Source organism: Octopus bimaculoides, chromosome 4 (genome assembly GCF_046866305.1).
Source record: "Octopus bimaculoides isolate indiv1 chromosome 4, ASM4686630v1, whole genome shotgun sequence".
Lineage (NCBI taxonomy): Eukaryota > Metazoa > Mollusca > Cephalopoda > Octopoda > Octopodidae > Octopus > Octopus bimaculoides.
Window position 1 is genome coordinate 11,329,436 of NC_142931.1, and position 17,649 is coordinate 11,347,084.

At 36.2% G+C, this 17,649-nt stretch overlaps 1 protein-coding gene across 50 annotated transcripts in view; it reads left to right on the forward strand.

The window, feature by feature from the left end:
• Positions 1-17,649, forward strand: part of LOC106872181 (membrane-associated guanylate kinase, WW and PDZ domain-containing protein 1) — a 668,717-nt gene that overhangs the window by 438,456 nt on the left and 212,612 nt on the right. For 3 of the 50 annotated variants that reach the window (XM_089350232.1, XM_089350237.1, XM_089350246.1), the window contains one exon: positions 7,545-7,556. The exons of the other annotated variants lie outside the window; for them this stretch is intronic. In XM_089350232.1, coding sequence (XP_089206358.1) covers positions 7,545-7,556 — 12 coding nt within the window. The remainder of the gene's footprint in view (positions 1-7,544; positions 7,557-17,649) is intronic. 50 annotated transcript variants of the gene reach the window in all.

Below are 17,649 nucleotides of genomic sequence, written 5' to 3' on the forward strand. Positions count from 1 at the left end.
TTTTCAAAACAACTATTTTCATTCTCAAAAAATTATTTTTGGTCAACCCACATTGAGATTGAACTTGGAACCATTGTTCTTATGAAGCAAACTTCTTAACCACATACTTATTAGATAATGGACATTTAAATACATTTTAAATAGGTGCAGGAGTGGCTGTGTGGTAAGAAGCTTGCTTACCAACCACATGGTTCTGGGTTCAGTCCCACTGCATGGCACCTTGGGCAAGTGTCTTCTACTACAGCCTTGAGCTGACCAAAGCCTTATAAGTGAATTTGGTAGACGGAAACTGAAAGAAGCCTATCTTATATATGTGTGTGTGTGTGTGTGTGTGTGTGTGTGTGTATGTCTGTGTCTGTCCCCTCAACATCGCTTGACAACCGATGCTGGGGGGACAGACAAGTAAAAGAGTAAAAGTGAGTATATATATATACAATGGACAAATGCCTTTCAGTTTTACAACAAAATGAAAATAATTGTACAATTACAACATAAATAAATAACAGTAAGGGTCTTTCGACTATCAGTGGGCTGGCGCAAAGGAAAGATGGAAAGTCTTAACAGACTGAGTGGGAGGACAGATGAATGTGACTAGCCTGGATGATGGCTGGTCAAAAAAGGACAACAATGCCTTGGCCGGACAGTAATCACGTGGCAGGAGAGGGAAAGAGTTGTAGAGGGCAGAGGGATTATACGATGGGCTTCTTTCAGTTTCCATCTACCAAATCCACTCACAAGGCTTTGGTCAGCTTGAGGCTGTAATAGAAGACACTTGTCCAAGGTGCCATGCAGTGGGACTGAACCTGAAACTAATGCAGTTGGGAAACAAGCTTCTGACCACACAACCACTTCCAGTTATTACAACTGGTTCCTGTCATCGTAATTCTTGCCTTAATATTTTACTCCTTATGCATGCTGTGTGTAAGTGCTTGTCTCCACTACCACTTCTTAACTGGTGTTGGTTCGTTTACATCCCCATAACTTAGTAGTTCAGCAAAAGATACTGATAGAATAAGTATCAAGCTTTAAAATAAGTACAGAGGTTGATTTGTTTGACTAAACCCTTCCTGCAGGGCCCTGGTTCAGTCTCAGTCTAATGACTGATAAACAAAGGGAATATAATAGAAATACAAACTAACCCACAAACTTAATAAAGTAATTTATCCCTCTAAATTACCCTCAGTTCGTTATGATTTTCATACTTAAGTAAAACACTTTAGCATTATATTTTACAAAAATTAATTCCAGGAAAAGGTTTTACCATTTGCATTGAGGTGTGGCAAACAGAACTAAGAAAGGCAAACCTAAGACCGACCTATTCCAATTATTATGACTGGTTCCTGTTATCGTAGTTCTTGCTTTAATATTCTACTCTTTTGGAAATACACTTTATATAGTTGTTTTGTTTAGTTTATGTGTGTGTGTTATTTTTTACTGAATACAGATGGTTTTGATTCTCATATTCATACATATCAAATTTTATATCATAATTTGTTTACCTCTTAGCCAGTTAATATGAAAAATATCTCCTATAACTCTCTCTCTATTTCTTTCATATATAGTGATATTAGACCTGTATATGTGTATATATATATATATATATTACACACACACATATGTATATATATGTGCCTATGTACACATATATTCTTATGTATATAATATCAACTAATGTATGTATGCAAACAAATATAATTCAAAAAAGGAAATGTGATATCCTCCACTACTGACAGGAATTGAATTAAGTATATTTATCACAGACATTTAGTGCAGAGATTAGACTACTAATCATTGAAGTGTAGTGAAACTTTCATATTTTTCTAACATTTCAAAGTGGTCTACATCTATTGACTGCTACGATAGACCTAGAAGCTTTCATCATTGTGGAAACTGCCTTGAACCTTGTTATAACTCTAGTCTTGAACATCACCCAAGTATTAAGACCCTCAATGTTGCTATAAATGTTAATATCTCTAAAGACTTCATAAACACACACACAACACACGTACACATATACACATGCATATACATCATCATCATCATTTAACGTCCATTTTCCATGTCAGCATGAGTTAGACAGTTTGACTGGAGCTGGCAAGCCAGAGCGCTGCACCAGGTTCCAATTGTCTGTTTTGGCTTCATTTCATCCATCCGATGAATCCTGCCAAGGTCATGGACATTCCACCTCCTCTGACTATTTTTCAAAAAAATAAAGAAAACAAATTCAGTCCACATACAAGCACCTTGGCCAAATTATCTTCTGTTATAGACTTGGAATGACCAGTCCCTTGTGAGTGGAATTTGGTTGGTGGAAATTTAGAGTGGCGAGCTGGCAGAAACGTTAGCATGCCGGGCGAAATGCTTAGCGATATTTCGTCTGCAGTTACATTCTGAGTTCAAATTCCATCGGGGTCAACTTTGCTTTTCATCCTTTCGGGGTCGATAAATTAAGTACCAGTTACGCACTGGGGTCGATGTAATCGACTTAATCCCTTTGTCTGTCCTTGTTTGTCCCCTCTATGTTTAGCCCCTTGTGGGCAATAAAGAAATAAGAAAATGTGTGGATTTGTGTATGTGTGTACAGGCAGATCTAAATGTGTGTATGTATATACATTTGTGTGTGTATGTATTTAGAAGATTGTTTGCTATGGTTGGTCAGAGAGTGACCATTGGTTTTTCATCTATGAAGCACCTAACTGTATAGGCAACTTGTCAGACTCAAATAGCTGGAGGCATGTCTCTTTTATATATATATAAGAGGTTATGTGCTTCCACTTACATATATATGTGTATGTATATACATATACATACACACAAGCATATTGATAAAAATCCTACATGAAATTGCTCTGCACTCAATTACAGATACTCCCTTGTAACTCTCACCATGGAAAAAATACAGTGATTGGTCGACTGGAAGTCTGACAAAATCATTGTTCAATATATTTGTGTTATAAAATAAATAGTGACCCAGCACCATACAACTTATCTCTCTTAGTGTTTATAAAGTGTGAAATATTTCACTTGCAAAATGAAAATCAATCCTAAAGAAACATTAAGTAAATTCCATATTAATATACAAACTTTCAGAAGCAGTCATAACAGAATCGGTAAAATTTCAGACAAAATACTATGTGTTATCTGGTTACAATCCCTTAACATTTCAAATGCAAGTCCCACCCAGGTTGACTTAGCTTGTTATCCTTTTGAAGTTGATAAAATAAGAAGCAGCCAAATATCATCATCATCATCATCTAGTGTCCACTTTTCCATACTTGCATGGATCAGATGGAATTTGTTGAGGCAATTTTTTTACAGTTGGATGCTCTTCATGTTGCCAACCCTCGTTTGTTTTCAAGCCAAACACTACCAGACGTGTTTTTTTTTTTCTTTTTACATAAGACTGGAAACAACCTCACCTCTATGGCAGTGATGCTCACTTATGGGCATTTTATGATGTCAAGACAAAGGTGTATACACACACACACACACACACACACACACACACACACACACACACACTCACGATGAACTTCTTTCAGCTTCTGTCTAACAAATCCATTCACAAGGCTTTGGTCAGCCTAGGGCTATAGTTGAGGACACTTCTCTATGATGCCATGCAGTGGGATTGAAACCAAGATCACATGGTTAGGAAGCATGGAAAAGTGCTCAATAAAATGATAATGGTGGTGATGATGGATTTTATTTATTCCGAGTTTTATTTTCCAGGTAGTGACCTGAATAATAATAATAATAATAATAATAATAATAATAATAATAATAATAATAAAAGCAGCCAGTACACTCTGTAAAGTGGTTGGTGTTAGGAAGGGCATCCAGCTATAGAAACCACACCAAAACTGACAATGGCGCTTGGTGCTGCTCCTGGCCCTACCATCTCTAGTGAAACTGTCTGGTCCATGCCAGCATGGAAAATGGGAGTTAAACGATGATGATGGTATATAGATGTAATGCAAAGATAAATGTTTATCTCATACATGATCATATGGTAAAGAGTCAATGGTTTCACCTTGTGTGAACAGAAATGATCATCCCTGTTGAATTCAAAGACTAGGATTGAAGTTCATTGTCATGTTCATTAATGTGTGACTAATCCAAGATGAAAGCTGATTTCAATTAGGTTTTAAACATTTCACTTACATCACCTGATAGAGTGTAAAGATAGAAGTTTCCAAGGTTATGTATTGCAACTGTAGTAGCAGGTTGTTATTCCATGTTATCTCATGGAAATCTCACCATTTCTCTTGTTATTACAATATACTCTTATTTGCATAAAACAATTACAATCATATCTTTTTAAAGGCATTAGTGTAGTAAATAAAGTGGTTACAACAGAGAATTAAGGAGATGTTTATATTCAACTTACCAAGATCTTATTACCTGTGCCATATGATTAATATACGTTTCATTATACCATCAGCTCAGTTTTGTAATGGCCAAATGAATTAGGTGCCAAATACCTAATTTGAGGATGATTAGTTAAAATCTTCCTACTTCGTGTATTGCACTATATTCCTAAGAAGGATATTTAAATCTACTTAACTGCAGGAAAGGCTTTATGCTTAATTAAAGAATTATTCAATTACCATTTATTTAGTTTTGAGTGAGACAAAACTGATGTAATATTGCAAGTTAATTCTATTAACCTCATTTAGTTATCCAAATCCTATAAATTAGAGGACCCTAAAATAACATTAAGTAGGACTCTTCTTTCTTAGATTTCCTAACGTTTATTAAACACTTCTGATAGCAACCCACCTGAAACTATTCTTGGTTCTGTGAGACGACTTCCTGTTTCAAAGTCATCTAAATTAAAGTCTTTCATTAAAATTTCATGTTTATTTATGTTTCAAACCACTTTATTATGGAAAAAGATATTTTACTAAATTCTTCATTAATTTCGAAATTAAGTCAAACATAACAAGTGTATTTTAAAAGAAACATGGTTACAAAAAGCTAGAAATGATTTTTAAACATGTTGCCAAGAGAAACCATGCATAGAATAGACATTCCAATGATGTCCTCTTCAGAAGAAAGTGTATATTCTTTATTGTATGGCTTTTTGCTGAATGTAAACAATACACTCGACTCCGCTAGTCACGGATGACCATGGGTGCACCTAAGCGGTTCCTCTCCGGGGTACAAGTCTGGGTGGAAAGTCGCCTCACCAGCAAACGCATAACCTAGGGTTGTTTTTATGGAAGACCAGCAGTTATCCATGCATACCAGCCTCCCCTTTCCATGCCACCGATGTTATCCAAGGGAAAGGCAAAGGTCGATACAGCTTGGCACCAGTGACGTTGCAACTCATTTCTACAGCTGAATGAACCAGAGCAACGTGAAATAAAGTGTGTAGCTCAAGAACACAACACACAGCCTGGTCCAGGAATCGAACTCACAACATCATGATCATAAACTCAATGCTCTAACCACTGAGCCATGTGCCTTCACAATAGGATGCTTTAAATTATGTGGCATTGAATTTTAATTATTTGGCTTCAAATGTTGACACAAGGCCAGCTATTTTAGGGGAAGGGCTGAGCCAGTTGCATTTATCCCAGTGTAATAATACTATTTAAAAAAATACAATAAGGATTTTTTCCCTGCAATTTTTTCTTTTTTTTTTACAGTGTGACCCCCAAAAAAACAGAACCCATAAAAATCTTATAAAATCCTACAAAGGTTAAGTCTTAAACTTCGGTCTGTATATGATCATTCTCTTTGCATAAAAATCATGTTCTTTTCCAAACATGCTCCAAATGGCATACGTCACACAAACACTTGCACACGTCATGCCTAATTGTCAATTACTCGAACAAATTCCTCTTTGAGGATTTCCCTGATTTCCGCTGTGATTGCTGCCTCCAGTTCAATTGTTCCAGGGTTGTTCTGGTAAACAATATCTTTGAGATACCCCCAGAGAGAAAAATTTGGGGGGGTTTAGGTCCAGTGAATGTGGTGCCCACTCAACGTCACACTTCCTACTGATCAGTCTCTCCTGAAATCGCTCTCTCAACTAGGCTAGGGAGTCATTTGATGCGTGGTGGGGTGGACCCATCTTGTTGGAACCACTGTTCATCTTGATCTATCCTTCTGCGTTGTTTTATACAAACATTTGTGGGTTCTGTTTTTGGGGGGGGGGGATCACCCTGTATCTTTTAGTTAAGAGGGAATACCGTACACATAACTGTTTACATGGCTTCTGAGACTGATGGGGAGGGAAGCAGGTATCCCCAAATCAGAGATCTGTCCCAAAAAGCTTGCAACAGAGTGGACCCTCCTAAAGGAACCGAAAGTGCCAGGTGGTGGTGTTAAAACAGGCTACAGATTAAGTGCACCATCCAAGTGGGCTAGAGTGGGATTTGAGTTCAGAACAAATATGACAAGGTAGCTGCTCCAACATTTTTATGCTTCTCCTCTAATACACTACCTTGGATTTGTACTTGATTATTAACCCCACAAAAGGGTGAAAAACAAAGTTGACTTTACCAGGATTTGAAATCAGAGCATTCAAATAAGTTGCTACAATCACTAGAACACTGAACTACCTTTCTTTAAGCCTTCGTCCTCCATCTTCCTCTTAGTTTCAGAATTTATATAAAATTCCTAACAAGATTGATTCTGCTTTTTATTTTGCCCCAAAAATGCAGCACCCAAGAATTTGTAAAATAAATACCAGTTATTGTTGTTCTTTCTCCCAAGCTGGCCCTGATAAAGCAAATTTATAAAGAATGGTATTCCAGCCATGCCAATCTCATCATATTTTTTAAAACATAACATATAAATTTCCTTGTTGACCTGACTCTAAGAATATTTACTAACAATGGTGAAATCACAAATAAATTAATTAATGAAATGTTTTTTTAGAAGGGGGCTTCATGATGAACTTAAATAAAAATGAATTGTTGTTGTATAGCTCCAAGTTTGCCCAGATCAAGCAGACCTAGTCCTGTAATCAAAGACATTCTAGCCATGACTGCCTAATATTATTTTAAAACCTAATGTATCTAGGGATGTACTTTCCAATGAGTGCTTTTTTAAGACAATAAAATGTGATTTGAGGGAAATTTAGCTGCTATTTCTTTCAGATTTTGCAACTACAGAGAGTCCTTCACTTGATTGAAAAAGTACCAGTAATATTTGGGGTTAAATTCAACAGACCATTTCCTCCCTTGAACTGTAATCATTGTGCCCGAATGAGGAATATGGACTTCCTACTCCATATCCTTCATTCAGGGATGTGAACTTCTTAGAAGATACTTTTAGTGCGTGCAGTGTAAAATATTAAATTACATAGCACTTAGCCAAATATCTGCATCATATCATCATCACCATCATCATCATCATTCATTGTCATCATCATCATCTTAATCATCATTATCCTCAACATAATTATTAATGTTGCTATCACTTTGTTGTCAAAATGTGCAAGTGGAACAAATTATTATTATTATTATTATTATTATTACAATTGTTATTTGCATTATTATTTTTAATTATTTTTGTTTTTACTCACCTTTCAGAACCATTTTATCGTAAGTAGAACTCATTGTTCATCTGTCATGTCAGTTGTTCCCATTTGAACTTGTATTGTGTGTGCATGCTGCATCTAATTTGCACCACATTGTGAAACTACATCTCACTTGTTCAGACAGAACTAACCAAACAAAATTTCGTAAATTATTAAGCTAAGGTAGCTGCTGGCTTTTAAAATTGTTTCTTACAGTTACACCCTATCTGTCATGTAGTCTCTCCATGTGTGGCTGTTGATCGTATACATGGCACCATCTCGACCAATTTTCTGTCAGTTTTGATAAGTGCATGTGGCTGTTGGAAATGTGATATTGTTGTGGCAGTGACTAGAAATAACATGTACTCTTGACTATTGCAAGAATTCTATTTCAGTCGTCATCTTTTAAGCAACCATTCTAAGTGAATTATCTCTAATGTCATAACAAATATGTATATCACAAATTTATCTAAGTAAATTCTTGTTTTGGGAGTTTACATAGATTTCATTGTCTTCAGTTATTTTGACAACATGTGTCAACCTTTAACTATAATATATTCATTTCTCAAAAGAAAAGAAGAAAATGGATTATTGCTTTGTGATTTTGTTTCTGTGTCTGTTTATCACAGAACAAAAAAACCTTTCAAATATGGAATTCTAAGGAAAATAAATGAAAGCAACAACTTTCTTTGATAATATGGTTTGTCCAATGACCTTAAGAATTCATAAATCTACAGAAAATATTAGAAAAATAATGTTCCATAGGGTTACAGTAGTCCATATTACACTCATTTATCTTTGTGTATTATGAAAAACATTTTTTTTTTCTATTCAGTTTATTCTCTTCTCCAAGACATTCTGTTTCTTTCTCTTACATATTCTATTGTCTGGTAAGTGGGAAGTGATTGTTGTTTATTGTCTGGTTCTTTGCTGTTTGTGGCTGAGCTGATAAAATACTGTACTACTTAACTTATAGGTGTCATTTCAAATCCACTGCTTGCATTCTGATATATTTTGGCACAGGACATCATGTTCTTCATAGCCATAGTTTCTCAATTTGTTTGGAATAAACTGGGTCGTCTGTGAATGGTAATTTTGATAGATCAGCTTCGTCTCCAGGAAAACATAAATCACTCTCTCATTCCAAAAAGCCACAACTAAGCACTGACTGATTCTTAGTTCTTAAATTTAGAAGATTTTTAAAATTCTTTACATATTGCTGTTTGGATACCTCATTATGAACTCAAAACTCTCCAGGAAAGATGGTTATGCAATGTCCAACCAGCTGTTGTGATCCATCATTTGAATTAGTGATATATATATATATAATATGTGTGTGTGTATACAAGCTGATAGTACTCAGATTTTAGTTCTGTGATTTTGATTCTGATACTATTTTTGGTAATACAATATTTATCTACTTATCAGGGTTGTTTTACATCGATTCTTTAATGTTGCTGTGGTTTGGACAACAATATTTTGCCACTAAGGGTGGCGTGCTGGCAGAATCGTTAGCACGCCGGGCGAAATGCTCAGCGGTATTTCATCTGCCGTTATGTTCTGAGTTCAAATTCCGCCGAGGTTGACTTTGCTTTTCATCCTTTCGGGGTCAATTTAAATAAGTACCAGTTTTGCACTGGGGTCAATGTAATCGACTTAATCCCTTTGTCTGTCCTTGTTTGTCCTCTCTATGTTTAGCCCCCTGTGGGCAACAAAGAAAAAACTATTTTGCCACTTGTCCCAAACTTTTAGTACACGCAACAACAGAAATAAAACCACTAATCTTAGTTATGTGTGTTATGCATTTTTGGTACGGATTTTTACTGCTGGTTGCCTTTCCTATTACTAACCACTTTACAGCATGGTCTGAGTGCATTTTATTATGTCAGAAACACTACAGAAGTTGTTTGTCAGGTCTAAAAAGTCTTCTCCCTTATTTGAAGATGGTGCTTTCCAGGTTGTGGAGTTAACATTCCTCCATTGCTTTCATAAATATTTGGTTATATATACTGTACATAGCTGTAGTGTGTTATTGTGATACTTGTGTTACATCACAAACTGGGTGTTATTATGTTGTTATATATGCAGTCTAAAGAAGGTGAACAAGCTAAAACTTTAAAGTCACTGTAAAAATTGAACAAACATGTACTCTGTGAAATTGTTTTCACATGTAACATGACATAAAAAGAAGCACACGTGTGTGTGTGTGTTATAGGTGTATACTAAATTGTTATGCATAAGTTGCTATACTGTAATTTTTCTATATATCTCTATCTTGTGATGTTATGTCAGTGATGAAATGCTACACCAACCCCGCTATGTTGTGATGTGATGCCAGTATCTGAAGGCTCTACACTATTATTGTTGTTATATCAGTGAACTTACTAATGTTGCAATGTTATTATGTCAGTAATTGAACTACCACACCAGCCCACGATCTTGTCTCCTGTTCAGTGAATGAGTATTACACCAATCCACCATGTTGTCTTGTTACATCAGTGACTCTAATACCTACACTAATTCATCATCTTGTGATATTATGTCAGTGTTTCAGTTTACTCCAGTATTACTGTTATATCTGTGACTATTGTGATGTTTTGTCCATGACCAAGTATACTACATTAGGGTTATGGATTTGATATTATCATATGATACTTAATCATCAATATAACTACATTACAGTTATGGATTGAATCATTGATTAGGAAGGTGCAGGGCTTAATGGGTAGGGTATTCAGCTCATCATTGAAAGGTCGTGGTTTCAATACCCTACCCACTAAGTCCTGCATCTTCCTGATCAATGATTTAATCCATAACTGTAATGTAGTAATATTGATGATTAACTATCATATGATAATACCATTATATTAATGATTTATTATTGTGTTGCTGTGATGTGTTTGTTATATCTACTTAGTGTTGCCCTTTGAGATTGTTATAATGTTATGATCAGTGGATTAGTACTGTGGCATTACATTGGTGCCTCGGTATTTGTTGCTGTGATGTCATTGCTTTATCTACTTTCTCAGTATTACCTGTGAGATTATTTATGCTATTACCGAGATGTACTTGCATAGCAAGTGACATGATCTGAGATCGTGTGCTGAAACAAAAACAATTGCAGCATGGAAGGTGTTTATAAGCCATTTCAAAACACACAAAAACCATTAGATTCACTTCAACATTTAAATTCAATTTGTCAAAATATTTTCATCACTTTGAAACCGTGACCTGTTCACTGAGATGCAGCACAGAATTTTGACAGTGAACAGGTCGCGGTCTCAAAGCGATGAAAATATTTTGGCAAATTAAATTTAAATGTTGAAGTGAATCTAACAGTCTTTGAGTTTTTAAATGGCTTATAAACATCTTTCATGCTGCAATTATTATGTTATTATCAGTGGATTGTCTTTTATCTTTTTTTCAGTCTTTAGATTGTGGCCATGCTGGGGTACTGCTTTGGGGGATTTTTAGCCAAATGAATCTATCCCAGTACTTATTGTTTTAAGCCTCATACTTATCCTATCAGTGTTTTTTGCCAAACCACTAAGTCACAGAGACATAAACACACTAATGCTGGTTGTCAGTCAGTGGTAGGAGACAAACAATGGCACAAAGGTACACACACACACACACATGACAGGCTTCTTTCAGTTTTCATCCACCAAATCCACTCACAAGGCTTTGGTTAGTCCAAGGCTGTGGTAGAAAGACACTTGCCCAAGATGTCATGCAGTGGGACTGAACCAAGAACCATGTGGTTGGAAAGCAAGCTTCTTACCACCATTATAACATTGCATTAGTCCCTTGGTCTTTGTGTGCTGTATTGCTACAGCACTATCAATGTTTAAACTCTAGTATGCGCCAGATTCTCTCTTTACTCATGTGTCATCAGTTGATGTCATGATTGATGTTGATAATGGTGAGTGAGTGAAGATGAGTGATGATTGATGGTATTAAAAACCTAAAATAGTCAAATAAAGAAAATTTTAATGAGTTATTTACAGAAAGAGAAATAAGGGTTTTATTAATTAAAAGTTAATTAAAATAGGTTAATAGCAGAAGCATTCCCAACATGTGGAATTAAACTAGTCTGATGGTACTCATATTACGGCTGTCAATAATTAAAGATATATCATAGGAGTCAGTGCTTCAAGTGTACTTAAACACGTGTGTGTATTAGCAGTGAAGCTAACGTAAGTGAGAGTAGGCATTGTTGAAGGTCGGGAAATGAGAGAAATAGAAGTCAATGTGTTATAAAAGAGTGGATTGGATATCTGTGTGTGGATACATACATATATATATATATATATTATTAACCTTGAAGCTATATGCATAAATATATATATATATAATATGAAAGAGAATAAAGAAGAAAATGGAGAAATTGCCATATAAGACATCAGTTTATTCAGAGATAGTCCAGTTAATATAATAATTGGAATATCTTTGAATAAACTGATGTATGTATGTCAGTTTCTCCATTTTCTTCTTTATTCTCTTTCATAAATATTTAAATATCAATATACATCAATGCAAAACTAATGTATTTAGTTTCTGCTGAACACTGAAATAAACCAGAGAACTAGGGTGCAAACATCCCTTAAAGGATTATAGGTCCTTGGCTTGATTAAATATATATGTATATATATATATATATATATATATATATATATATATATATATATATATATATATATATATATAATCATCATCATCATGCTGGCATGGGTTGGACGGTTTGATTGAGGTCTAGAGAGCCAGCAGCTGCACCAGGCTCCAATCTGATCTGGCAATGTTTCTACAGCTGGATGCTCTTCCTAATGCCAACCACTCCAAGAGTGTAGTGGGTGTTTTTTGCCTGCCATTAGCACAGGAGCCAGTCATATATATATATATATATGTATATATATATGACTCAGAGGTATAGAGCTTCCTGCCAAGTTTATCAAGAGTTTTTTAACTAGTGTTATGGTACAAAACTCTAGCCTCTTGAGCCACTTATGTAGCTTAACAGCTAATAAATAATACATACACATACATTTAATCACACACACACATTTCTCTATCTGTTGAATTTTGTTTCTCTCTTTTCATGGCCCTTTGTTCCTTCCTTACTTTCCCTAACCATGCATCATCTATTTGCAACTTTGGTGCCACATACCAGACTTGCTTTGATTCCATAATCAGAAACTCTGAGAGCATCCTCCAGTGGAGTCATGCCAGCCTTGTTTCTTTTACTGATACTGGCAGTGTATCAGTTATGATAAGGGAGATGTAAGTGGACCATTAAAAAACCATAAGGATGGCAATATTAATCAGGTTTGATCCTTATTCCACGCTGCTCAAAACTGCGTATGGTCTAACCAAAGAGCATATTTACATAGCAACACTAGGTATACACATGGCTATGACTTCTAATACTTATTCTTTCCTAACCCATGCTGTATTGGTTCTCTAGTTAATTAATGCAATATTTGTTTACTGTAGCTGCCTTTCTTCCACCATCTCCTCCACTGCATCTAAACTAAAAATATCAAAAGCAATTGGATGACTTGTATGGTCTCTCAGTGTTCTCAATATAGAACCTAATCACCAACACACGTTTTGCAGTGTTTATAAATGAGCACCACATGTCTCTAAGCATAAAATTTGGAACACACTCACAACAAAAACAGGGCAGTCACAGCTAAATACAGCAATTAATCAAATACTCACTTTCACACTATAGGTTTGCTTCTTAAGAACTGACCAGGACAAACGGACAATAAATTTAGAACCAGTAAAATGTCCAGCTACAAACTTAAAATTAAGCCACAGTCTATTTATCATTAAATATTTATATTTCTTGTTAAATAGACTGTGACTATGGGAGTTGTAACTTCTATAATCACAAACCAACATAGGAGCTTCTACGTCAGTGGTTCTCATCTGAGGTCTGTATAACTCCTGGGGGTCCTCATAAGATTTTGGTATTAAAATTTATATACAATAAACTGGTTTTTACTTCTACAATACACAAAATATTTAAACAATTCTTTAATACAATTCTTAATAATATTTAAGTATAAAAATATAATGGGATATTTTAAACCATCAGGCATTTACCATACTCTGAACGTCTTGCTTCCCTGGGTATGGACACATTGAAACTCAGATGTCTGGCAACTGACTTGGTAGACACCCACAAGATTATCCACCATCTTTCTGATAACAACCTTAAACACCTTTTTGAATTCCATATGACAAACACTCATGAACATGCTCACAAAATCAAAAAACACAGCACCCATGACTTTTGGAAACATTTTTACACGCTCAGAATTGCTGAAGCATGAAATAAACCATCCGCGTCAGTCATTAGCTGTTGAGACACTACATCCTTGAAAACTTCCATCATCATCATCATCATCATCATCATCGTTTAACGTCCGCTTTCCATGCTAGCATGGGTTGGACAATTTGACTGAGGACTGGTGAAACCGGATGGCAACACCAGGCTCCAGTCTAATTTGGCAGAGTTTCTACAGCTGGATGCCCTTCCTAACGCCAACCACTCAGAGAGTGTAGTGGGTGCTTTTACGTGTCACCCGCACGAAAACGGCCACGCTCGAAATGGTGTCTTTTATGTGCCACCCGCACAAGCCAGTCCAGGGGCACTGGCAACGATCTCGCTCGAAAATCCTACAGGAGCCAGTCAGGCGGTACTGGCAACGGCCACGCTCAAAATGGTGCATCTCATGTGCCACCCGCACAAGAACCAGTCCAGGGGCACTGGCAACGATCTTACTTGGCTTGCCGGGTCTTCTCACGCACAGCACATTTCCAAAGGTCTCGGTCAGTAGTCATCGCCTCGGTGAGGCCCAATGTACGAAGGTCTTGCCTCACCACCTCAGCCCAGGTCTTCCTGGGCCTACCAACTGTTAGGGTGTGGCACTTTTTCACACAGCTATCCTCATCCATTCTCACCACATGTCCATACCAGCGCAATCGTCTCTCTTGCACACCACAACTGATGCTTCTAATGTTCAGCTTTTCTCTCAAGATACTTACACTCTGACGGGTATTCACATTGACATTACACATCCAACGGAGCATACTGGCTTCATTCCTTGCGAGCTTACGTATGTCCTCAGCAGTTACAGCCCTTGTTTCACTGCCATGTAGCATGGCTGTTCGTACGCATGCATCATACAGTCTGCCTTTTACTCTGAGTGAGAGTCCCTTTGTCGCCAGCAGGGGTAAGAGCTCTCTAAACTTTGCCCAGGCTATTCTTATTCTAGCAGCTACACTTTCAGCGCACCGACCCCCACTACTAACTTGGTCGCCCAGATAGCGGAAGCTATCGACTACCTCAAGTTTTTCACCCTGGAATGAGATAGAAGTTGTTTCCTGTTTGTTTACAGTCTTTATTGCACCTGAACATCTGCCACAAACAAAAACTAACTTGCTAGTTAACCTGCCTTTGATGTTGCTGCACCTCTTATGTGTCCATAGCTTGCACCGGGTACATCTTATAGAGTTACTACCTACTCCTTTTCTACATACTGAGCAGGGCCATCTACCTGAAGGGGTTTGTGTTTTATCTACCTTCCTACTTATTAGGATTTTGGTTTTAGCTAGGTTGACTCTAAGGCCCTTCAATTCTAGACCTTGCTTCCACACCTGAAACTTCTCCTCTAGTTATGATAGTGACTCCGCAATTAGGGCAAGGTCATCAGCATAGAGGAGCTCCCAGGGGCAACTTGTCTTGAACTCCTGTGTGATTGCCTGGAGGACTATGATAAATAAGAGGGGGCTGAGGACGGAACCTTGGTGGACCCCTACCTCTACCCGGAATTCATTGCTGTACTCATTTCCAACCCTCACCTTACTGGCAGCATCTCTGTACATGGCTCGCACAGCTGTCACTAACCATTCTTCTATCCCAAGTTTCCTCATTGACCACCAGATAAGGGATCGGGAGACCCTGTCAAAGGCTTTCTCCATGTCAACGAAAGCCAGGTACAGAGGTTTATCCTTAGCTAGGTATTTCTCCTGCAACTGTCTCACTAGAAATAAGGCATCAGTAGTGCTTTTACCTGGCACGAACCCAAACTGCATCTCATCTAAATTGATTCGCTCCCTAATTAGTTGGGCTATGACCCTCTCTGTAACTTTCATAACCTGATCTAACAGCTTGATGCCTCTGTAATTATTTGTATACCTTCCTGAAATCTGCCAGCAGTACACCTGGCAGCTTTTTTCTTTTCTTAGTTGTAGTGCACCTGAGCATACAACAATTGCTTTCATATGTATATATACTTTGACATTTATTATCTGTTGTCCAATTATTCATACATTTCTTTATAAATATGTAACCAAAAAATAACTGTTGTAATTCAATTGTGCTTCATTCTTGATAATATCTTTTAACTCCTTTCTAGATTTGCTTTTCACTTCAGTAAGAGGGAAAAAATTTTGTTTTCCTCTCCTGGTCTTTGAAAAAAGTAATATATGCATATGTGGCGTGGAAGTCAACTGAAATTGTGTTGTCTTAATATCTAGACACAAGCATGAAACTATAATATAGATATAGTATTTATTCCTAAACTCTCTGACACAATCTTAACAAAATAATTCATTTCATTAAATTGCTCCAAATTCTTTATTTTCAAACTCATTTAGAATGTAAGCAGTGTTTTGTCATTGGTTTTTTTTATCTTTCTTTTGAACATGTGGTAGAGCTAAAAAGGGCAGACTTGCAACTGATCTATTATAATTTAGAGACAAAAATATATATTACATGGATGTAAGAGGAATATTTAAGCAAAGGTCTCAGTAAAATAGAGAGAATTCAAATACAAAGTAGCTGCACCATTTAGCATTTAAACTGGCCATATCCAGCCAAAATATTGCACCCATTTGATGTTCAAATCAACCAGATCTTGCCTCTTGCATCCACTCTACAATGTCTTTCTAAAAGGATACAACCACACCATCAAAGTTTGAAAGCTGTGAGATAATTCATGATTAATTCAAAACAATAAATAAACCCTACATTTGACAGAGTAATCTGAATGCTAAAAGAGTAAACAAAATGATATGAAAAATATATCCAGACATATGCATTAAAATACGCACATGCATTCTACATACCCTATTCGTTGGTGTAGATCCATTCTTCTAATGTAAACAGGTATATAAAATTAAATACACACCTCGTCTTCATCAGCAGGTGATAGACTGTATGAAAGTGTTGTTGGTTTTTATACATGCAGATACATGTTTTTTTTAAGGTTTCATTTGATAGAGTGTTCCATATGATTTTACTTGAATATGGATTAGAGATCATCTGGTTTGATGGATTAGAGACCATCTGGTTTGAAAGTTTTCCTGATAAACTACCTGATCAAATAGAGAAAGAAATTATCATTGAAGGGATAAAATTCAACCTACTAAATTATTATTATCATGATTTCAATGGCTACATGTAGAGATATAATACATGGGGCTGTGATGATAACAAAAGTTACCCTAACATGCTAATTAGATACAGCATGCTTAAAAACCCGAATATACAAATCCTAAAAACATATTAGACAATGTTACTTGGATGATTGCTTCATCTTGTAGATACACAATCAACTTAATGAGTTGAAAATTTTAGTTAACTGTATAAATAATAATATTCGGTTTACAATTGAATGTAATGAAGAACTTTTTTATCTGATATTTTAGTCATTAAAAGCAACATGGGCCTCAAAACAACATGGATCTGAAACCAACAGATTAGAAACATTCCTGCTATTCAAAAGATACATGACAAATCTACACATATGTACTCATACATTATACACACACATACACACACACATATATGTATATATATATACACACGCACATATGCATATAAGCCTGTATACACATACCTGTGTGTGTATGTGTGTGAGTGTATATATACACACATACACAATTCAACCGTTTCTTTCATTTGTTGTTGTTAGGAAGAGACTAAGATATAACTTAAAAGTAATGTGTTTTGTTTTTAAAATGTATTCTTATGAATGGCTCTAATGTACGTCTTTCTAAGTATATATGCATGTATATGCACGCATACATAGTGTATGTATATGTAT